General features: G+C 41.5%; 1 protein-coding gene across 1 annotated transcript; it reads left to right on the top strand.

The window, feature by feature from the left end:
• Nucleotides 1-1,514: 1,514 nt before the first annotated feature.
• Nucleotides 1,515-19,580, top strand: gfra4b (GDNF family receptor alpha 4b). Its single transcript, XM_061835694.1, has 8 exons — nucleotides 1,515-1,557; nucleotides 2,748-3,023; nucleotides 5,737-5,817; nucleotides 6,266-6,611; nucleotides 8,265-8,374; nucleotides 9,678-9,812; nucleotides 16,608-16,774; nucleotides 18,632-19,580. The coding sequence occupies exons 1-8, from the start codon at nucleotides 1,515-1,517 to the stop codon at nucleotides 18,767-18,769; spliced, it is 1,296 nt and encodes a 431-aa protein (XP_061691678.1). The 3' UTR covers nucleotides 18,770-19,580.
• Nucleotides 19,581-24,959: the final 5,379 nt, after the last annotated feature.

Here is a 24,959-nt window from a genome sequence, read left to right as displayed (position 1 = left end):
ATTTTCCATTTTATCTGCCTGGTAGTGGACCATTTAGTCAGCGTGCATGGGTAACTGATCATCTTATCCGCCAGTGATTTATGTGGCAGGCAAAGTGAGAGCTTAACTGAGCCTCAGAATGCATTGATTACCGACATGGTTAATTGGCTAAAGCTGCCGCTACATCAAGATGAGCTTATTGGAAATGTCAAACCAACTCAAGCCATTTGCATTCATGATGGATGATGACTTTTCCGACCTGTGGTCCACTCAGCATCAACTGAAATTCTTGGCCACGGACAGCAGGGCTGGGACACACACTTGCACTGTTCCACATTTACAGGGGTTTGATTCCCAGTCAATGGCTCAATACCTAGCCTCTGCCGATCTTCGGTCTTGGACCAGATAAAAATAGTTGGATTGCATCACCAAGGGCAATTCTTTTACATTTGTTGAAGAGTTTTGCCGATTTTTATTATGTAGAAAACTATTTCTTACATTGACTTAAATGTGTGATGTTGGCCAGACCTACAATGTGTTAACAAAAAAAAATATTGTCCCACAGTTACTGGTATTTAAATCCTTGGATTAAAACGTGGGAGGCTCTCAAAACTAATCAAAACTTCCTTTTTTGTGCATTCACAGTGGGGAAATGCAGAGAGGAAAGAAAACAAACGAAGGTGTCTTAAAGATCACCACTCCCATGAAATTGCAACAAATTGCATTCAAATGAATCCATTTAAAATGAAATATTTTTTTTTGCACATCTAACCGTTCTGATGTTGCCCCTGCTTACCTGGATTTTCGGCAGGTATTGCAGCGTCTTTCTAAACTCCCAAAACATGCCCGATGGCTAAATTGTCCATAGTTGTGAATGGTTGTCACAACCAGTCTATGGTGAATCTCAGATCTCGCCCAAGTCAGATGAGAAATTCTCCAGCTACTATGGCCAAGTGCCAAATTGACAGCCACCTTGGGGTCTCTGTTTCAATTCACTTATCATCAGAAGAATGTAGCCAAAAAACAAGCAATCAAAATGTCATCTAACAATGCTGTACAGCTTGGGCAACATCCTATGCATCCCCAGACCCACGTCAGTGGTGTCCTTGAGCAAAAGACCCTGCGCTATACACGTCTGGGTTAGAGCATGGCACGCGTGAGTGTGAATGAAACAAGCACATTTTGAGGCTGGTTTTGAATACCGGGAGGTCACGTTGGAGCCAGAGCTTGAAAAAGAGATTGGGGCAGGATTCAGGCATTCAGTGCTGCACATCACGCTGACCCAGGGGTGGACAAACGTTGGTTCTCAAGAGCCACGTTTAATTTGTAAAACGGACAGATGGTGTAGGTCAGTGGTTCCCAAAGTGGGGTCCACGGACCCCCATGGGGTGAAAAACGTCTTTCCAGGGGGTCCGTGGCACAATGTACGAGACAGAGTAATAATAAAATATTTTTCTGAAGAAAAGACCAATTTTTTTTGTCTTCTGTCTCGCTATGTCTCAAATCCTATCTATCCTATTTTGAGCCCAGCCCAGATGAGTGATTCAGGCAGCGTCGCGCCCCAGCCCTACAGTGCCGGTATCTTAGCGGAGAGAGATAGCTGTGTCCAGCGCTACATTATTGGTGAAAGTTGAGGTTGGGTGTCCGGGAGCTTTTTGAACGACTCACTGGGGGTCCGGACCCAGGTTGACTTTGGGAACCACTGATCTAGGTCATTATTGTATTGTATGAATAATAACTAATTTTAATTTTAAATTTAAAATAAATGCAATTGTAATTCAAAACCAGTTAAAGAATAAAATTACACGTGGATATTAAATTGTGACTACAACATTGATAACTGTTGACGACAAGATCAAAAAACTAATCCATGCATTTTAATTGACCAAATTTTGCGGGAAATGAAAGAAGGCAACAAATATTACAGCACTTGATTATCGAAATACTCAGTGGGAGATGGATTAACGAATGGATCAGGCCTTTAGGCCATATTTTGTCCATGCCTTGCTTTAATGTCTTTAGATTTTAGACGCTTTCTTTAAGTTTAACAGCTTTTTTTTTCCATCTGCAAAATATCAGTCCAGCCGAATCCTCTTTTCTACTAGATGACTTTCCACCTTGTGTTTAAAATGGTCGAATGAAGGAATTCTCCAACTTGAGTGGCTGCATGAGTTCCTCATAGTACGCAAAAGAATCACTGTTCAGTTCGGTTGTATTTCACTTTTATGTTAAATATATTTACATTTATAGATGTAGCTATTAAATGCTTTATTGACAACTAATCAATTATCACATTAATCAACAGCTTTTTCAAATAACCGATTAATTCTTTCGAGACCTTGTTCATCTTAAAATTGTCAAATTCAGCATCCCAACAGTAAATATTCTTTAATTTCTGCAGATGTCTGTAAAAGGAGACTGGTTATCTTTGTTTAATCCAAGCATGGCATTTTCAAACATCTGCTTTTAATTTGGAAAACAATCATCAACATTCTGACAGCTTACACAGCAAACCAATAACTGTCAATTTGATGCAATTTCTGGTTTTCAATAAAGAGAAGGAAATAAAAGTTGTTTCCAAAAAGCTATCTAATCATAAGATTAGTCAATTGTTAAAGAAATTAATTGCAGCCCTATTTGCATTCAATCTGTAAATTTGTTTTTGATTTGTAAGGTTCAAGTGCAACACCTTTTTCAGTATTAATGTTCAAACTGTACATGTTCCAGTGATTTACACGTCAACTGATTTTTCTACTTCCTTCTCACAGCTCTGCTCGAGGTCATACTGGCCGGCAGTGACTGCTTGATGGCAGGAGACTTGTGTTCGAGCGATGACACCTGCAGCCCGCGCCTGCGCACGCTGCGTCAGTGCGTGGCAGGCAATGGCAGCATGAAGCTGGGCCCTGGTGCCAGGAGCCAGTGCGCCAACGCGGTGTCCGCACTTCTTTCCAGCCCTTTACATGGCTGCCAGTGTAAACGGGGCATGAAAAAAGAAAAGAACTGCCTGAGTATCTACTGGAGTCTTCACCAATCCATTATTCATGGTGAGTTAGGGGATGACTATTGAAAGAGATGTTCTTGATTGCTGATCAAGAATAAATACTGAAAGTCACTGATGATGTAGTGGTGATCTTGTCAGTGTTGTCAATGATCTTGTCGAGATGTGCCCTGCCACTGACTGGCGACCAGTTCAGGGTGTAGTCCGCCTTTTGCACAATTTTAGCTGGGATAGGCTCTGGCACTCCAGTGAAATTTGTGAGGATAAGCGGCTTCGACAATGGACTTAAAATATGGACTAAATACTGTAGGTGGCACAGTGAATGACTGGTCAGACTGTCTGCCTTACAGTTCTGAGGACTGGGGTTCGAACTCCACCAGTGTGGAGTTTGCATGATCCTTCTGTGCCTGTGTGGTTTTTCTTTGGGCACTCGGGTTTCCCCCATATCCTGAAAATATGCATTAATTGGAGACTCAAATTTTCCTGTCAGTGTGATTGTGTGGGCAAATGGTTGTTTGTTTCTATGTGCCCTGCGATTGGATGGCATCCAATTCAGGGTGTACCCTGTCTCCTGCCCGAAGACAGCTGGGATAAGCTTCAGCGCTCCCGAGACAATTGTGAGGAGTAAAGCGAGGTAAAAGCAGTCCGTTGAAGGGCACATAGAAAATCATCACATTCACTCAGAGTTTTCCACTAACCTTGCATGCAAACTCCACATTTTAAGCCCAGAGCCAAGAACCTAAACAACTACTCAAATAACGTTTCTAAAGATGCCTTTTAGGCAGCAAAGTGTAATTTAGCCATTCTAACTAACGTTTGAGGCAGGACTGACAAAAATAAGTAAATAAATCTTTATCAAACAAAGAAGCAAAGTATCAAACAAAGACTGGGCATGGCTGAGCTCTCATCACATTGAGGCTGTAAAACACGAACAAAAAGGGAATCAGTTTAAACTAATGCCTGGATCAGACTACAACACAAATTTGGTCTTTCACGATTGGACTACTGCCATAAAATCTTGCCGTATCTCAGTCAGCCACTGGCAACACGATACAACATTGATTACAATACCATTGAATCCCTTCTTTTGTGATTAGTGGACTTTATCTTACTAAATCAAACACTGTCGTTGGAGGGGGAACTAAAAAAAAATGCATCACCGTAACTGGATACTACCATTACCATAGCAATTATTGTGTTAGTTAAAAAACGCACAAAAACAGGAAAAATGTATGTGGTCATCACTGGTACTTGGAAGTGGGCTGTCCAATCAAAAATAGTTTTATAATACGATCCGCTTTACAAGCAGGCAAGACAATTTTATGAGGTTGAGCAAGGTAAAGCTAGCACTACTTTTTATATGTAAACATGCTGATGCTTTGTCTAATCATGCTCTAAAGCCACAGAACAAATTGATGACTATGCATAGATAAATGTCGACAACAGAGCTGAAGTATGTTGACATTGGCAAGCAAGGGAACCAAAGTGCGGCACACAATTTACAATCGTATTGGTTGACATCAAGCTTCAGAGAGTTGTCCTCGAGATATTCATAAAAAGCAAACATGCGAGACTTGTCATTTTGGTGTCAAAGGGCTGTCGTTGGACCAAGTTGTTGCCCATGGACAATGTGACATTAACAAGAAGTTTCGTCGTTCCTAATGAAATATGCCAGGCCAGATCCAGGAAATTGCTCAGGATGGCAAATGGGGACAGTTATCTTGACTAACATCCTGTTATCAAGTTGATCAAGGCATTAAGGCCCTGGGAAGATCCAGAAAAAATAAAATAAAGTAACGAACAGAAAATCATGTGCACAAGCTTGGTGCAAGACAAAAAGGTACAACCAAGGGATCCTATAAAGCTATCATTAAGCAACCCAGCGAAAACTGTGAAGAAATTTGAGCTTGGAAAGGAACTATAGCAATAATGGGAACAAAAGGAGACGTGGTGAGAGTGGAAATCAGACCGGACATTGACTACTGAAGGTGATGAGTAATGGCGGCTGGCTGTGTGAGAAGGTCCACACTTCTGACCACATGCAGCCCAGAAACAAAACAAAGACAGATGCAACACAGGAAAGAGAAGAGCTGCAATTTCAAAATAAATCAGAGCCAAAATCAACTTATCAATAACAATGATATAAATGTGCAAAAGACCTGCTATCTTCATTATGTCGGTTTTGATGATAAGTTTTAGGTTTCCTGTAACAACACGTAAAGAGAAGTTCTCTTACCTATCTAAAAGTTTCAGGTGTCGCCTCAGCATACATCAGAGCTGTCACCTCACCACTTCTTGGTGCCATCAGCAGTTTTAAGACACCACATGAGGAAGCGGTGACAGCTCGAACAAAATGGTTAGCCAAGTAAGAGAGATTCTTTTTACCCGAAAAGCATTTCTCTAAATAAAAGAACTCCAATAGTTATGAATAAATGTGTGAATATTCCTGTAATTAATAAATGATAATGGTAAAATTAAATCCCTCCTTTAGAGAATGATTGTTTCCAATCTTTCTTTCCCAAGCTACTTTAACATACCGAGAGAGCTGGCACAAACTTTCTCCCACACACACACACACACACACACACACACACACACACACACACACACACACACACACACACACACACACACACCACACACACACACACACACACACACACACACTTATTAAAAGATAGTTATATAAATTGTTATCCTGTGCTATCATATAGCAACACTGGAAATTTTGAGCTTCAAACCCTCTCTTTCTCTCTCAGGACTCAACTTGGTGGAGAGTTACCCTTATGAGACCATGCAGCGGGATTACGATTATGTCCGTTTGGCCTCTATCACAGGAGGCAAGTCCGCTGACCTTCATTAACTTTCACGTCTTTATTTTGTTCCCTTTGGGGCACGCTTGGATTTTCCGTGGCATCTGGCCCAAAGCAAAGACAAGGGTCTCTTGTTCTGAAGACGGCTATGCCATTTAACAGAACAAAATTCCTGCATTCAAAATGATATCTTTGTCACATACTGTCTGACTGTATAGAACCCATGAACTGAAATAAGGTCTGACTGGTGAGGTAGCATGATAGCGTTTGTTTTACTTTCAAGAATTACACGCTTTTTTTCCCCTAGTCATTCAAGTTTATCATTATGGCATTGTAATTCATTTTGTGGTAGAGACTAACTTTAATTGCAAAACCCTATATCCTAACCAAAGCATTCAACTCTGCATGAATACCTTGTATACAAAAGAGAATACATTTTGCTAACTGTTAACTATTTTGTTCACTCTACCCATAGACTCTGATATTGGGCCAGTAACGCTGAATCGGTGCTTGGATGCAGCCAAGGCTTGTAATGTGGACGAGTTTTGTCAGAAGTTGCGCACGGAGTACGTCTCGGCCTGCATCAAGCCCACCGCCAAATCAGGCCTGTGCAACCGGGTCAAATGCAACAAGGCCCTGCGCAGGTTCTTTGATCGGGTCCCCGCAGACCACACGCATGAGCTCCTCTTTTGCCCGTGCACGGACACGGCATGTGCAGAACGTCGCAGACAGACCATCGTTCCTAGCTGTTCTTATGAAAGCGTGGAGAAGCCCAGCTGCATTACGCAGAGGAGGATGTGCGAGGCCGACTACGTATGCAAGTTAGAACAAAGCTTTATTAGTTTATTGGTATCTGCTTATTGTCGTGCTGCGAAAACTTTCATCCTTGTTCCCGTCTAGAGCACAATCTCAACTGTCCTTTCTCAAACTGTCTTCATGTTTTAATCCCATTCCTGCAGAGCAGCAAGCAGCAGCAACTGTGTAAGCCAAACCCCAATCTTGTGTGTGCACTTTGGTCCAGGAAACAGACTTGAAACATATAGTACTCTACATGCTTTGGAGTAACTGGGTATAGCATAGTGTGCCCACCACTCTTCCTCAGAATGGAACTCATCACAAACTTGTTATATGCAAAAGTATACCTACTTGGATAAACTATGATTGAAACAAAGCAAATTTGGGACTTTTCAACACATACTGTATTTTGATAGCATGATAGGGTTGTGTGGCAACCATGCAAGAAGCCTGGCTCTTTGAATACAACTTTTCAACCAAATAGAGCCACTTCAATTCTGTATGAAGGGTCAAATTCCCATGACAAACAGTGTCGGAGTTGTGAAATCTGTACTCTAGCCCGTCGGAAAAATTCCTGAGGGAAGTTAACCCCGGAGATGCCTGTTGTCCTAGGAAGATTGGAATTGGGCACCTTTGTTGGACATGAAGCCATCTCCAGAACGGGACGTTGGTGAAAAGGGGCATGTCCTCAATACAGCTGTCTTCCCAATCTGGAAACCACGCCAAAATGCTGTGGTATCCGGTGTTGTTGTTGGCACATATGTGTTTTTCAACCCAATACATTAAAGACAAATCCCGTTGAAGCTGTTATGCCTCTGAGTTCAGAGACAACTGTATCAGAAGTGGGATGAGAATTAATGAAGGCAGGGCAGGCAAGGCCACGGGCGCACGCTTAGCGAAGGATTTATTGTATGGAGCACGGATCACTACGATGGTGGAAGCCATCTGTGTGTCATTTCAAAGAGCCTGGTTCTTCAGTGTTATAATCAGTATACACATTTTTCCAACCCTGTAGACCAGTTTTAAATCTGGTTGGGGGTTACTTCTCACAGGTTCAGTGGGGGTATGAGCCATCTGTAGTGTATACAGACAACCATTGGGACAAGTAACACATGTGTGATTAACCACCAGAAATGAGTGAGGCAGTATGTACTTGTGGCAAGATAGCAATACCAATTGGTGTCCACTGTGGGACAGTTAAACTATCTGTACACCTGAAACGATCCAACTTCCAGACTTTTTCAAACAATAAACAAGTCATTCAGTCAACCAAATGACCTACTGTTTTACCCCCGAGCTGTACCCACCCTCCATCATTGCTTAGAACACCCCTGAGAGCCTCTTGAATTAGCACATTAAATATTAAACACGGATAAAGAGCCAGATGGATCAGAGTTATCGCTCATTGCAATCTCTGGTCATGCTCATTATTTTTCCACAGCTCCATTATACTCAGCGGGTTTTACTAATGATACTAAGTCTCGGGGTTCGCTGGTGAAATATCTTTCTTTCAATCTTTTCGACTCGTTTTGCCTTCACGATGCTAGCCAAAATATTTTTAACGTGGGTGAGTCAAGTTAAATCGCCAAGTGGTAGGAGCTAAAATAAAAAAAAATAAATAAATAGAATACACAAATCCATCATGTTCTTGCTCAACAAAACCTGTCCTTCTTCTGCAGGTCTCGTCTGGCACAGTTTCAATATGACTGCGAACCCTCTGAAGTTTCTGCCAGTGGTTGCAAGCAAAGAAACTATGGCGCCTGCCTCCTCGCCTACACAGGACTCATAGGTAAGTGCATATTTGAGAAGTAACTTACTTTAGAGTGGAAGGAACAGATGGAGGGATGGGACAAAGACGCAAGGCTGTATAAACAGCAGTAAAGGCGACATATCTTGTGTGAGAGGGCAACAGAGAGAGTCGTGCAGCTACGTGGAGGTGAGAGCTATTTCTGTGGATAATGAGTGAGCAACTGAAATAAACGTCTAAAAAATGTTTCACATGATGCAAACAAGTTCCAACCGACATCATGACAAGTGCGTTGATTGAATTAAAATTGCCTTTTTATTTTTGTAACACCTCATAAAGGAAAGGACCAGACATCAGTTCCCGCATATCACATAAAGGAGCTGGAATAAGTTCATGCAACTAACTAAGTAACTTACTTTAGAGTGGAAGGAACAGATGGAGGGATGGGACAAAGACGCAAGGCTGTATAAACAGCAGTAAAGGCGACATATCTTGTGTGAGAGGGCAACAGAGAGAGTCGTGCAGCTACGTGGAGGTGAGAGCTATTTCTGTGGATAATGAGTGAGCAACTGAAATAAACGTCTAAAAAATGTTTCACATGATGCAAACAAGTTCCAACCGACATCATGACAGGTGCGTTGATTGAATTAAAAGTGCCTTTTTATTTTTGTAACACCTCATAAAGGAAAGGACCAGACATCAGTTCCCGCATATCACATAAAGGAGCTGGAATAAGTTCATGCAACTAACTAAGTAACTTACTTTAGAGTGGAAGGAACAGATGGAGGGATGGGACAAAGACGCAAGGCTGTATAAACAGCAGTAAAGGCGACATATCTTGTGTGAGAGGGCAACAGAGAGAGTCGTGCAGCTACGTGGAGGTGAGAGCTATTTCTGTGGATAATGAGTGAGCAACTGAAATAAACGTCTAAAAAATGTTTCACATGATGCAAACAAGTTCCAACCGACATCATGACAGGTGCGTTGATTGAATTAAAAGTGCCTTTTTATTTTTGTAACACCTCATAAAGAAAAGGACCAGACATCAGTTCCCGCATATCACATAAAGGAGCTGGAATAAGTTCATGCACTTGAACACACACACACTTGGCTTGTATTTATGAAAGCACTCAAAATCCCACCTCCACTGTGTTGGCGCATAAGAAAAATCTCATGGCTTTCGAATGGTGTGACCTCAAACCGAAAAAGCTGGAGTAGAACACGAGAGAGTCAACCCATTTAGGCGAAGTGGGTGTTTCGGAAAGCATCCAAAAATAAAAGCACAACCACGCACAGGCGTATGAATATGTAAAACACGCTGAGACCAGGTGGCGTTTCTCCACAGGAAGCACAATCACGCCCAACTACGTCGACAATGCCACGTCCAGTGTGGCGCCGTGGTGCTCCTGCTTGGCCACCGGCAACCAGAAACAAGAATGTGAAGACTTTCTGGGCTACTTTACTGACAACATCTGCCTCCGTGAGTGGAAGTTTGTACACAACCCAGTGGTGTTGCCAAAACCAGTACAGGTTTTGAGTTTGAAAAAAAAAAAAAAAAAAAGAATGAAACCCTGTGTTGTTTAATTATTATTATTATTACAATTTTTTTTTTGAGGGGGAGGTTTACAGTAATCGTCCTTTAACCTGAAAACCTTTTGGGCGACAAACTCTTACATTAGCATGTGCAAATTTGGGGGGCCTTTTGCAAGTTTAATTTAAAACAACATTTAGAGATTAAAGGTAGTTTTAGTGTATGTTTACTTTTTTGGGACATATGGTTATGTTATTTTAACCTGCAGAACATTGAGGGATTCACAGTTGTTTTATTTTCACCGAAGAAATTTTTGGGGGGACTTAAGTCCAGTGGAACCTCAGTAGAATGGCTTAATAGCAACTAATAGGCTGATAGTGCAGTTAATAGTCTGATATAGATGATTGCTTTATACATAATTGATGATATATTTTGAAGACTTTTTTTTGTACATGCCACCGTACACCGTGGATGTACTGTAGTCATGGTCTAAAACATCAAGTACAGTACAAAGTTATTGCAAATAGATACTGTATAAAAAAATGTAAACGTTTGAAAGTTTAACATTTTATTCAAACATCGGCTGGTGTTGTTTGTCATGGTGATTTTGTTGACGTACAGTAATCATGATCAGTGTTGCACCTCCACTATTTCAGTGGAGTAGTTCATATTTTATGCGAATGTGTACTGAACTTTGTTCATTTGTACCATGGAGAATGCACTCATTGTACCCTCAAGGAACATTTTTTGAGCCAAATTTCATTTTCATTCAACAGTACCATGACAAACTCACCTGAACACATCACAGTATATACAAGCCCTCATATGTTGGCAGATCAACCATACATAATTGTAAAAATAGATTAATAGGGAAATTATCTCTATCAGAATGCTTTAGTTACAACTTTGTATCATCACACTGACCGATATGGACTTTATTTTGTTTTGTGATATAAGATGTATCATTCACATCATGTTATTTTGCGCGTTTTTGTTTGGACATTAAGAACCCATGTCCTGTTTTCATTTTAACTCCTTGTTAAAAAAAAAGAAACAAACAAACATTCACGCAACATGTTTTACTTCATGTTTTTGAGATTGTAAAATAAAAAGTGCAGCTGGCTACTAGTCGAGACTGAATGGGTGGGAACAATGGGGAAAACAAATGGCAGTATTTTCAGCGAAATCGCCACATATTGCTTAAACAAAACAAAAATCCTTATGAATGAAATGTAAACTTCGTGCAATATTTTGAATTATGATATATGATTATAGTTATGTTCTGAAAATTAATCACAGAAAATTAACTTTCCAAACACTGCTCACCATAGGCTACTCACTTTCATGAGCTGCAAGAATTTAGTGTGCTTACTCGTTCTGAATCTGTTGCCAAAGGTGAATAGTTTGGCAAAAAATGAACAAACTGTTAACGTAACAAAAACCTTCTCTGCGTTATCACTGCAGCCATGCCACTCTCTTTCTCTCTCGCTCTCCCTCTCTTGCTCTCTCTACCTCTCTCTCTCTGCCAGTGCTCTATACACAATAGAAAATTGATGGCATAATCTTGACTTGCAATTGATCCCCCCACATTCAACATAGTCACCACAGAGCCACAGGAGGCACTTTTTTTGGAACTGGATCTCCCGATATTGTATATCTGTGACCATTCTCTGCCTACAGTAGTGGCCAGTAAACATCGGCCAGTATTGGAACTGATAGACTCTGAAAATGGCAGTGTAAGTGACAAATAGAAACTCTTTTTGGACACATTGTCTAATGGCGACTGGTCCCGTTTATCCAATATCTTGTATATCAGTCTTTTATTGACGTTCTACTGTATCTGGAAATTTAGGGGATTTATTTATTTTAACCAGTGGATTTTGGGGGACTAGTGATAGTTTTGTTTTAGCCTGAGTACATTTTTGTGAAGTGTCAATTGGTGCTATTTTAATCTGTGCAAATTTTGGAGGGTAGATGGTAGTCTCATTTTAACCTACACACTTTATTCAGATTTACAGCATTGCTACTTTTTTCTCATTTCTTTATATAACTGTACACATTTTGTTTTTAGATTCATTTCAGTTTTTGTTCAACCTGCACTAACCTGTGAGGAGATTAACAGAAGGTCTTTAAAGGAAAACTGCAAATGTAGGAAATGCAGTAATGCACTTGATTGCTGTGTATACGAACTCAGGCAGTTTCGCACCTAGCAACACCTGCCTCCAACATAGCAGTTTCTTTATTTCCCTGCTTTAGTCTGAATTTAATTGCTACTGTTTTCAGTTGGGAGACTTGAGCTAAACTGTAATAGCAAGAAAGCACATTATCCAATCATTTACTACCAGCACTTGAAAAGCATTCATAATAACGCCCAATTTCATAATACTGTACCAGCAGAAATGCTCTGATGCCACCTTCAAAAGAATCTTTTGGTAGAATTGGCCAAATTTTAACAGGCTGACACCGAATTTTAGTTTGTATTGTTCCAGTCAAAATCTGGCGGTAAAATTAAAGTCGCGACTGGAATTAAAAATATGATGTTGACTCATCAGAATGAATTCAATTAATAACCTGAGCCCTGATGCGTCCAGACAGGATGACGCAGAAAAACGGGTACTGTTGTGATGGGATGGTGCCCACGGGATGCCGTGGAAAGATGTTTGCCAGCATACTCAAACACCCCCCACCTTTCTTTGGTTTAGACATAATTCAATATTATCATTATCTTGTTTCTCTTTTTATCAATCACCTATTCTTCACACTGGTTGCACTTAGACTGTCGCTAATAATATCAGAGTTGATGCTGTGATTGCAATCAGATTAAAACTTTCTTTTGGCTTTTAATGTTTCCTAATTGATTAAACACAAGTAAAACTAATAATACCATATTTCTTGGAATTGTGGACTTCCCCAAGAATACATATGCATACCTGTCACGAACCTCTGGTACAAGGGCGGACGCAAATGCAAGACTTCGAAGCAGAGGCATAATGTTCAAGGTGGTTTATTCCGGAAACTGGGTCATACACGGTGTAGCAATCCGACAAGGCAGAGGCACAGAAATGCTAGGCAGGATCCAAAAGACTTGCAGCAAGGTCCGATGACTATGGGGGAAACTAACAAACTTAACAGGACAGGATCCAACAACAGGGCACAGAATCGCTGTGAGGGTTACTCTAACTTATACGTAAAAGCGGAGAGTCCCACAGGAAGTGAATGCAACTCACTAACTTTGTCCACGCTGAAATTTAAAGAGTTTTCCTAAAATGAAACAAAATACTCTAGGATATCACAAAATTTGCACAAATGGAAGCTTTTCTGGTGTCCCATGTACAAAAAAAAGTGTTTTGAATTTTCCAGTGTGATGAGTATAGCAGTGTTGTTAATGGTGGGAATTTTGAAAATGTGCATGCAGTCTGTATTTTCTATATGGGACAGCAGTTTCATTTATGTAGCTTGAAATAGTCCTGAGAGTTGTCTGTGTTTCCACCAAATTTGTACAGGTTCATGAAATGGATAAAATGAATGAAGATATACAGTGAAGAAAATAATTATTTGAACACCCTGCTATAATGCAAGTTCTCCCACTTAGAAACCATGGAGGGGTCTGAAATTTTCATCGTAGGTGCATGTCCACTGTGAGAGAGATAATCTAAAAAAAAAAATACAGAAATCATAATGTATTATTTTTTTAAACATTTTATTTATGTGATACAGCTGCAAATAAGTATTTGAACACCTGAGAAAACCAATGTTAATATTTGGTGGAGTAGCCTTTGTTTGCAATTACAGAGGTCAAACGTTGTAGTTGGATTTTGGCACGCTCCTCCACAAGGATCTTCTCTAGATCAGACAGGTTTCTGGGCTGTCGCTGAGAAACGCGGAGTTTCAGCTCCCTCCAAAGATTTTCTAATGGGTTTAGGTCTGGAGACTGGCTAGGCCACGCCAGAACCGTGATATGCTTCTTACGGAGCCACTCCTTGGTTTTCCTGGCTGAGTGCTTTGGGTCATTGTCAAGTTGAAAGACCCAGCCATGACCCATCTTCAATGCTCTGTGTGAGGGAAAGAGGTTGTTCCCCAAAATCTCATGACTGCGTTCATCCTCTCCTTAATACAGTGCAGTCGTCCTGTCCCAAAGGCAGAAAAATACCCCCAAAGCATGATGCTACCACCCCCATGCTTCACAGTAGGGATGGTGTTCTTGGGATGGAACTCATCATTCCTCTTCCTCCAAACAGTGGAATTATGACCAAAAAGTTCAATTTTGGTCTCATCTGACCACAGAACTTTCTCCAGTGACTCCTCTGTATTATCAAAATGGTCATTGGTAAATTTAAGACGGGCTTTGTGCTGGTTTAAGCAGGGGAACCTTCCATGCCATGCATGATTTCAAACCAGGACGTCTTAGTGTATTACCAACAGTCACCTTGGAAACGGTGGCCCTAGCTCTTTTCAAGTCATTGACCAAGTCCTGTCGTGTAGTCCTGGGCTGATTCCTCACATTTCTAAGGATCATTGAGACCCCATGAGGTGATAACTTGCATGGGGCACCACTCCGATTGAGATTGACCGTCATGTTTAGCTACTAAGTTCTTCCATTTTCTAATGATTGGTCTAACAGGACCTTTTTCCATCAAGCTACTTGGCAATTTCTCCGTAGGCCTTTCTAACTGTGTGGAGTTGTACAATTTTGTCTTCTTGTGTCTTTGGACAGCTCTTTGGTCTTGGCCATATTACAAGTTCGAGTCTTAGCTAATGACCTCACACAGGTGCATCTGATTCAGGATAATACATGAAGTGGTGGTGGACTTTTAAAGGTGGACTAACATGTCATTGGGGGTCAGAATTCTAGCTGATAGATAGATGTTCAAATACTTATTTGCAGCTGTATCACACAAATAAATCGTTAAAAAAATCATACATTGTGATTTCTGGATTTCTCTTTTTAGATTATCTCTTTCACAGTGGACATGCACCAGCATTGAAAATTTCAGACCCCTCTATGATTTCTAAGTGGGAGAACTTGCAATATAGCAGGGTGTTCAAATATTTATTTTCTTCACTGTATATCCGCAGCCGAAATGCAGCCCTCGGGGGGCACAAACCAGTGCAATCTGTAGGCCGGTCCCAAACCCGGAAAAATGCAGAGGTTTGCGTCAGGAAGTCCATCCAGCATAAAAACTGTGCCAAACAAATATGAGCGTTTATCTAAAGAATCCCATACCGGATCGGTCGTGGCCCGTGTTAACAATGCCCGCCCCTGGCACTTCTAACCTGCAGGGCGTCAGTGTAAATTCAGCTACTGTGGGTCGAAGACAAAGAAGAGGAGGAAACCAGATCCATCATCAGAAGAAAAAGAGGAATGCACAGAGCCTTCAACTGAGTGTAGGGTTCCATGATTTCTAAGTGGGAGAACCTGCAATATAGCAGGGTGTTCAAATACTTATTTTCTTCACTGTATAACAGCATGAAGAATGATCATACACTAAACATAAGGACCGCAAATCCCAGCCCTCGTAATGTAGTGAGACAAAGATTGTATACTTTTTTTAATTAGACAAAGTGTAATTTTGTCGTCAATTTAGCCACAGTATTAACACTGAAGAGCAGGTGTTGATTAGGTCCAGGCTTTGCAGCCTTTGTCACTTGTCAACCTGCGAAAAGCAATGTGTCGGCGCCGCACAAATTCTGTGGCGCGTCGCCGCTTCCGATCCGCCAAATCATTTTAAAGGCGCACTCATTGAATTGCACTCACTCGGAAGCCAGCGGAAAGGCTGGGCGAGCTCGACGTGGCAAATGAGAGCATCTCTCGCGGGCCTGCTGCCGAGAAAAGATACAGAGAGAGTCTCTGAGTTGTTTGGCCATGTTAGAAGGTTCTATGAGTTAATGAGGCCGATGTGGAGATGCAGGTGCAGTGCGGCGGCTTCGAGAGAATACTGATGCTTTTTGCTTTTTCTGTCGATCCTCTGCCAGGAAAGTCCAAACTGAGACCGATTCCTCATGAATATCGGTTATGTAAAAAAAGTGAATTCATAAACACTGTGCACCAAATGGTTGCCAGGTGCATCATCTGTTTACGATAAATAAATAGACGCCTCCCTTTTGCCACCAGGAAAAACACACAGGTAGCCCATCCACGCACGCTATCGTTCACGCAGATTTTAAATGGTATAAATAACTTCCGAGCCAAGTGAACTTCTGAACTCTGTGAACCAGAACAACAACACCTTTGTAAACGATCTCAGATTAATTAAGGTGAATTTCATTAGTCCAAAACAAAAAGCCCCACGTAGTTTTAAAGTTACTTCAGAGATGGCGTCTTTTATAATCATCAGTGTTCGAGTAGATTTTGACTGATGGTCACTGCACAATAGTGCTTGCTTGATGGTTCTCTGCAGTTTTATCACGATGGGATTTTTTTTAAACCTTGCATTAAACTCAAGATTTATTTCATGTTTAGTAAATTGCTATCCAACAGTAAGATTGTTTAATAATATCCCTCCCTTTAATATCCTTCCCTACTCTTAAGCTAACACAACACCCGTATTTACTGTACTGGGAATATTTTCTGTTCCTAACCCCCACGAATGTATAAGATAACCAATGTACAACACAACTAAACAAAACTAAATTCAACATAACTAATTTTGAAGATGCCTAGCAGACAATTAAGATGATATGGTAGATTTTTTTGTATTTTTATTAACTTTTTGTGTTTGTGTTCTGTTGTGTCTCGTGCATCAGAGAATGCCCTCAAGGCATTTGGAAGTGAATCTAACCAGCAGCCAACGGCAGGTCAGTCCAATACCCAAAGCCCGACCTACCGCAGCAGAGAAAACAGGAGCAGGACTTCCTTACCGCAAAACACAGTAACCAGGCAGAGCATTCTGGATACAAAAATACACACACAGGTGCAGAGCTCTGTTTTTTTTTTTTTTTTTTTTTTGTCGTTGATTTCTGTTTGGTGCCTTGTAGCATTTTATAGATCCAGTAAACCACGTGATAGTCATCGTTTGGCATTTGCAAATTCACCTATTTAATTTTTTTTTTAATTTTTCCATTATTTTTAACTCCTTATTCACTGAAAAAACTTGCCGATTTAGCAATAACAGTATTGCTTTGGGAAAGTGTCATGGTATCTTTGTGAAAAGGAAACAATTTGAACTGAATTCGGTGGCTTCATTCTGACAAAAGTAATACTTTGCCAGGTGGCACGGTGGGTCAGCTGGAAAGTGTTGGCCTCACAGTCCTGAGGTCCCGGGTTCAATCCCGGACTCGCATGTGTGGACTTTGCATGTTCTCCTTGTGCCTGTGTGGGTTATCTCCGGGCACTCCGGTTTCCTCCCACATCCCAGAAACATGCAACATTAATTGGACACCTGAAATTGCCCCTAGGTGTGCTTGTGAGTGCGACTGTTTGTCTCGATGTGCCCTGCGATTGGCTGGCAACCAGTTCAGGGTATACCCCGCCTCTTGCCCAATGACAGTTGGGATTGGCTCCAGCACTCCCCGCGACCCTTGTGAAGATGAGCGGCTAAGAAAATGGATGGCCATCATCTTGTTGCATCTATAACAATTGGCAACAATTTGAAAAGCCTTCAATTTCTCACGACTTCTCACAGTTCTTGGCAGTCCCAACCAACCGCGAACAGCGTGGCTACACTGTACTAATTGTTGTAGTGTATAATAATAATCAACAGGCAATAATGCATAGTGAAGTATGTTCCATCAGGAAAGTTATTAACTGTAGAGGCAATGGTTTTAATCACATTTCTAACATCCTTAACTACACATAACGGAGCAAAAACACGAAGGATTTTGAATGGGTATTGCTGGAATTAATAACAGAAGCATAAGAAAAACTGTCCTAAAAAAATTATTCATTGGCATTTGTCATTCTAGGCCCATCTACACTATTATACAATGAAATCAAGCATCTCTTGATTAAATATAAGTAAACTAATTAGCGATTCAAATTCCCAATGGGTTGGAATGCTGTGAAAAATGTAAATAAAAACAGAATACAATGATTTGCAAATACTTTTCAACCTATACTCAATGGAATGTACAACAAAGACAAGTTATATAATCCCCCATTGTTAGAGATTAAAATGATTAAAAAAACATGAATATTTGAACCTTTAAGATTGCTTGAACATCTAGTCTTGATTGCACAATACCAAGGTACAGCTATACATTGATTGAACCCCAGTCCTCGCTCTAACCAGTTGCTCCACCGTGCTGCCTGGCCGTGTATCAGGCGATGACACTTTAATTGAGGCTAAACATGGTGCAGAGCTGCTGGGCGACACAATTTCCTTTACTCCGGGGATGTTGCGCGCTGCCGTCTTTAATGCATTATTGCACATAAACATAATAATCTGGTGACGAAGCTCCCATGGGGGCAATAATTAGTGATTGATGGGAGTGGCCCTGCACCGGGTTTAGCCATGCTAAATCATGGTGACCATAATATTTTCATGCGCTGAGCAGATCAATGACGTCATTGATCTGCTCCGCAAAGGAAAGCCAGTTACAAATGTGTGTAAAATACTAATGTTGTGGTGCATTGTGACGTCCATGGTGAAGTCAGTCTTGAACAGTAGTATCATACGTTTCACTGACGTCTGGCATTAACGTTTTAAACTTTTGAGGGCTAATTTTCCAGAATATTTTGGTTTAACTCCGACTTTTACCACTTTTAGGGAACTTGACTTTGGAGATTCCGCTGCAATTAAAGCTATAATCTGTCTTTCTGCCCACCTCAGGCCATGGAAAATGAACTCCAAGTGGGCCAGTCCACCCTGCCGTCCAACAGCCTCGCAAATGCGGCATCCCCGCTTGGGCTCCTGCCTCCAGCTGCCATTAGCCTTCTGTTGTTTCGCTTGCTCAACAGTGGACACTAAAGACTGCAGGGGTGAGCTCCCTGCCTGCTACCAAGTGGAATCGAGGCAGCTCATGAACTGCGCAGCTACTCCCGCTTCCTCGTTGTCTTGTACAGCAATTCCGTTTCTATTTTTGTGTCTAGGTAGTAGGACCCTTAAAGGAAGCTAATGTGTAGGGTTGAACAAAGAGTCGTTGTTGCTATGATCAAGACATGCCAAAATTGAGCTACGCCTTGGTTAAGCTCTGAGCTATCCAGCAACGCCTCTACAGGACTGTTGTATATGTATGATACTCAGTTGAAGATACAGTACCAACAGAAACTCTTATTGTGACTCAGTGTTTGGAGAGCCGCACGCTGCCCTTAAACAGCACTTTCCTCAAGTGACTGTGAGAGGACCATTCTAATCAATACCGGGGAAAAAAAGGAGGTGTGAGGGTGAGCCGGAGAGACAATAGAGCAACATTTTACTCCGACGTGGCCGACAGATGCCCTGATTCTTCAGTGTCCTGCAGCAGCGTCAAGTAGTGAGTGCATAAGACAAACCTTGACACCACAATCATGCTCTCCATCGCCGTTTGTCAAACTCTCCCTTTATTTGTTAGCTCTGGAGCTACAGTATAAAACATGCCCTCGCTCTTAAAAGGGTATTATCAGCCAATTCCCAAAAGACAATACCCTTAGACCTCTGGCTGCTATACAAAAAAGTAATTGTGAGTGTAATAACCTTCTAGTTCTCATTGGGCATGTGGACAACTGCAAGAGGGGGCAAAGAGGAAGGTCTGGCTTATCAAGCTTTGTCAACATAAAACACAAACCGAGATTTAACAATGTGAAAAGGTTGTATTTAATTGTTTTCTGTTCACTGAACTAATTTAGTTCAGTAAAAAAAAATAAAAAAATAATTTCCCAAGTTTCAAGTTCAGTTCAATGGAATGTACAAAGACCAACACAATCAAAAACATTTTTGCCATTGGAAATAAACTATAATGAATTCAGTGTCACCTGTATGTTTTTCAAGGTGATACTCATCTGTCATGCAAGTACAAAAGAAGTTAAGGACTGTAAAATACTAAAATAAATTGAAACTACTCACCTGTTAAAGCCATAATGAAGAGGAAGTAGGAAGGTGTTTTCAAGGTGTCACCTTGCTGTTTTTTTTTTTGTTTGTTTGTTTTTTTTTGCAATAGCTACAATTAAAAGAGCACATGTGTAGCTCAGTGCGATTGAATTATATATACTCTACATCAGGGATGGGAAATTTAGACCAGACATTCAAAGGTGGCACAAAACTGCTGAACAGCAAACAGATTTTGCAGAAGAACTAATTTTGTGCATTTTTTTTAACAACAACCAACTCATTTTCATGTTATACTATGTTGTACTGTTATACTACACATCATTCAAAACCCCCAGATCTGTAGGCTGGTTCACTCACCAGTATAATAAAGTGCAGAATAGGGCTGGAAAGTTCATTCTTAGTTGTTGCAAAACCGATGCATCTCCCCCGTCCTTTATCAAAGTTCTGTCACCTGTAAAAAAAAAAAACTCTTGTCCAAGTCGCAGCGCACATTTGCAACACTATTATTGACAATAGAGGACTTATGAAATCCTTTGAACATTGACACTTAGTCAATACTGTTGTTATCTCCTTACAAATGATGTCTGTAGAAAAACATTGCCTCACAATCAACTCGGTGGTAATTTTAGGTTTATTTTCTGAGGAAATATTTGCTTATCCAACAGATTTTGCCTCACCCTCATTAAACGTCTGTGTTTTCTGTGGTGTCATTTTTACCTTTATTGAAAGTCTTGATGCTTTTCTTTTAGACAATAAAAAGTGACAATTTTCAATCCACTTGTTTAAAAAAATCGATCGTTGGATTGCCTTTTTGAGGAAAGAAGACAGCCATGTCTTCCCACATGAGGTATGTGCTCGCTGATTCATTTGTGCACGTATCAGATGGTTTTGTTAGCTTAACGTTTGAAAAGTGTCATGATCCTGCCGCTCCAGCACGAGCTGTGCTGGTGCCTGCGCAGGTGTGCTGATTGAGGCGCACACCTGCGTCTCATGCGGGCTGATTAGTCTGTATTTATATCACCCCGATGACGATTGGTCCCCGGAAGTTCGTTGAGCTTCATGTCCCGTTCCAGCACTCTCGTATCCCTGATCGACAACCCGTGTGTACCGACCTTCGCCTGTTCTCCGACCAACCTTGTAAGCCTGACTCCTTTGATACTTCTGCCTGCCTTGATCGTTCTCCTGTGTACCGACTCCTGCCTGTCCGCTAACCTGCTCTCTTCGCCCGACGTCCCAACTACCGCTGCTGCACTGGACTGCCTGCTCAATCCCCTACCTTTGCATATAATAAACGTTTCTCCTTGAACTACCTTGCATCTTCCGAGTCCTGCATTTGGGTCCTACCCACGTTCCGATGGGACGTGACAAAAAGAGTTATGATGGATGACAGGCAACACAGGCAGACTTCGATGTGCACTGCCGGCTGTCACGCCGAACACCTGCTGTCATGGTGCTGTGCTCGTACTCTTTTATCAGATTTGAAAGTTTATGTTTTTTTTTTATTACGTTATACGTTAAACATGCGTTTCATTTTTCCATACATTAAAAACTACCACTTGTATTACTTCGCCCTCAGTCCTCCCTTCACCAACATTCCTATTTGACAGCAAGGGCTCCGGTTCCAACCCCGATCAATAAGAACAATCAAAAGTTGCTCTAGGGTGTTGAAGCCTCGTGCTATTTACCACAAGATAATTTCACCTATGCCCTTTCATCACACCTTCACCACTCTGCACTATGAGTGTGATTTCTTTTTCCCCAGCGTTAAACGGTCTTTGGAGGGGTAAAGAATAATTGAAATTGATTCCCTTGCTAATTCATGTACCGCTCATCCTCACGAGGTGTGCTTGAGCCAGCCAATCACTGGGCACATACTGTATACGTAAACAATCATTTACACACTCACTCAGGCAAAAAAGGCTCTCATTCCTCACTGTTGGGATCCACTAATGGGTTTTGGGTATTGCCGGGATGATATCTATATACTAATTTCTGTCAGTATAACGACTGAAGAATCAAGATTTTATTGAACAAACTACTGTGATAACATTTATCGTGCACAACAGTTTTAAAAAAAATGTTCTAAAGAACACTTAAAAAATCTTGTATTTGACATTGATCTTTAAAAAAAAAAGAAAGAAATTAACCAGTGGTGTCTTCCTCTGCTTTGGATATTTATCACCCCCCCAGGTCATCATTAAAATGAAAACCTCTGTGGGGAATTGCACAAGACAGAACTACTGTAATTTGTATTAGAGCAATGATTCTCAACCTGTTGGTCGGGACACAAAACTGTTTGCACTGGGTCAGGGAGAAGTAGTAAAAATTATAATTGAAGGGGTTGTAACCTTATGATGGTTCCAACATATGACATTTTGAGGTAACAGATGGCGTAAGTACTCATCCTCATGCGGTACAAGAAGGCATGCTCTGTAAGCACTTCACGGTATTTACTGTTTTTCATTAGATCTTTTGATATCTGTGCTATAGATGTCAAAGCAGTCCAGTAAAAGTAGATACTGCACATACTATGACATAGAAATCTTCATCAATCAAATTATTGATGTAATTATTGTATTTGACTTTAGTACACCAAGCACTGGGTTAGACTAGTGATAGACTAGCCACTAGTGTGTTACAACTTGCCTCCAAATTTGGGTTCTGTTCTCTTACCGCCGCAAGAGCAGTCAAATACTTAACATGGGATGCATGTTAAGTATTTTTAAATATAAAGATTTCCCTCTGATCACCAAATAACAGGTTTACAGGCGCGTGTCATAAGCTAGCGATGTGGGGCTATCAGGCAAAGGCATGATGTTCAATGGGCTTTATTATAAACTAAGTTGTGCAAGAAAAAACAATCCAAGAAATCAGGATCCACAAAACAAGAAACAAGGTCCAATAACTATGAGTCAACTAAAGAGCAAAACAAAAGCGTGACTGGACTATAATGGCGCAGTAACCCAGGATGCGGTAAAGCATACTCAACGAACTAGCAAATGCCAGTGACAAAACTCCAACTTAAATACATGGTCTGATCACAGTGCCTCATGTGAAACAGCTGTGACCGACAACAGGTGTCATAGATAAAACCGCTCAGAGCGGGGGCCAGGCCGCGCCCTTCTTGGCCGTGGACCAGCCTTGCACATGACAAGAAATGTCATTACTTGGTAAGTAAATGCTATTTACAATAAAAATAAATAAAATAGCTTCTTACATTAAAGGGCTCCTGTCATGAAATGGATGATTTTTTGTATGTTATTAATGAAAAAACGTCGGCCAATATGGGCCCATGCATTTTTTCACCACAAAACATGATTTTGACGTATACAGCTTTTTGTAACTCCCGCCATGAAAATCCTCTCGATTTGTTTCCGAGAAGAAGCAGGAAGTGACGTAAAGGACAGCAGCGCCCCCGAGTGGACTCGTTTGTTTCCATTAGTTTTACCTCCGGGAAGGTGGCTCATTGTTCTTTCGTGTTAGACAAAATGGCGGCTCGTTGCATTGCTGGACATTGCTTGAACACTCGGGAGGATGGATTTACCCTTCATAAGTTTCCAAGAGACCCGGTTCGTCGTGGAAAATAGTTCGCACAGGTGCAAAGGACGAGAGCTTCGTGGGTTCCGGTTCCAAATAACAGGTAGGCAGTAATGCGCCCCGGCTCGACGGTGTTCAACAAGTACTGCGGCGGCTTTGAACATCCCCCTAAAAGCAGCACGGCTCGCTCCGGCTCGACTGTGTTGCTCAGTACTGCGGCATCTGTGAACAACCCTCTAAAGCAGCACGGCTAGGCTCCGTCATAAGCCAGACCGGCTGGCTGCGATGAGCCGTGAGGCTCATCTCCGCCGCGGAAGTGGATTGGACGGGGATGCGGTTTGGCCGTGATCGCATATCATCTGAATATGGCTCGAAGCAATTATGTAATATTGCCCCGAGGGCTCGAAACAATCGTGTAATATTGCCCCGGTAACTTCACTCGGTTGTGTGGTGTTGTCCTTTTCGAAAAGAGTTTCCGTGTCAGAAAGGGGCGTGTTTGTCTCCCTTAGTTAGGTTGCACCGCATGTTTTCATTGGCGAATTTCCGGGTGACGTCGTGGACGGAGGACGCAGCCAATATGGCGACCACTTGGATATCGTAGAATGACACTTCTGCATCTTTGTGCATGGATGACGCGCTCTCCACTCACATTTATTTTTTCGTATAGACATTGAAGTGAATAATGTTATATGTATTTTTCATTACAATATCTATTTTAGAATATTTATAGGGATGACACTTGGGCTTTAAGAAATGCAAATGGTATTTTTAGAGTTAAATATTTCAGACTGTTAAAATTGTTGCATTCACTCTAGTCTGCATTATTCCTTTCTTGAAAAGAACACAAACATTTGATCTTACATGTTCCTAAAATGAATATATTGATTTGAGATATACAGTTTTGTACAGGCAGCTTTTATTGTATGTTTATTGTTAGTTTCTAAATACAGTGGCTAGAAAGGCACTTTGAACATAAGCTTGTCTAATTAATACATAATAATAATGCATTCAATTTATTTATTTTTTTTAAGGAACTGAAAGATGCTTTACAATTTCACCCATGATTCATTCAGGCACAGTCACATCCACGTGGTGGGAAGCTACCAGCCACAGTTGTCTGATGGATGTGTGGCTCCCATTCTGCATCAATGGCCGCTACTGTCATGATCCTGCCGCTTCAGCACGAGCTGTGCGGCTGCGCTGATTGGGAGGCACACACCTGTGCCTCATGCGGCCTGATCATCCCCCGTATGTATAGGACCTGGTGACGACTGGTCCTCGGCCAGTTCGTTGAGCTTTATGTCCCGTTCCAGCACTCTCGTACTCCTGATTGATCCTGTGTGTACCGACCTTCGTCCGTTCTCCGACCAACCTTGCTAGCCTGACTCCTTGATAATTCTGCCTGCGTTGATTGTTTCCCCGTGTACCGACTCCTGCCTGTCCGCTCATCTGTTCTCTTCGCCCGACGCCCCAACTACCGCTGCTGCACCGGACTGCCTGCTCGATCCCCGACCTCGGCATACAATAAACGTGTCTCTTCTTGAACTACCTTGCGTCTTCCGAGTTCCTGCATTTGGGTCCTACCTCTCGTTCC

The sequence above is a fragment of the Syngnathoides biaculeatus genome, chromosome 11 (genome assembly GCF_019802595.1).
Source record: "Syngnathoides biaculeatus isolate LvHL_M chromosome 11, ASM1980259v1, whole genome shotgun sequence".
Lineage (NCBI taxonomy): Eukaryota > Metazoa > Chordata > Actinopteri > Syngnathiformes > Syngnathidae > Syngnathoides > Syngnathoides biaculeatus.
This window is presented reverse-complemented; position numbering and strand designations above follow the sequence as displayed.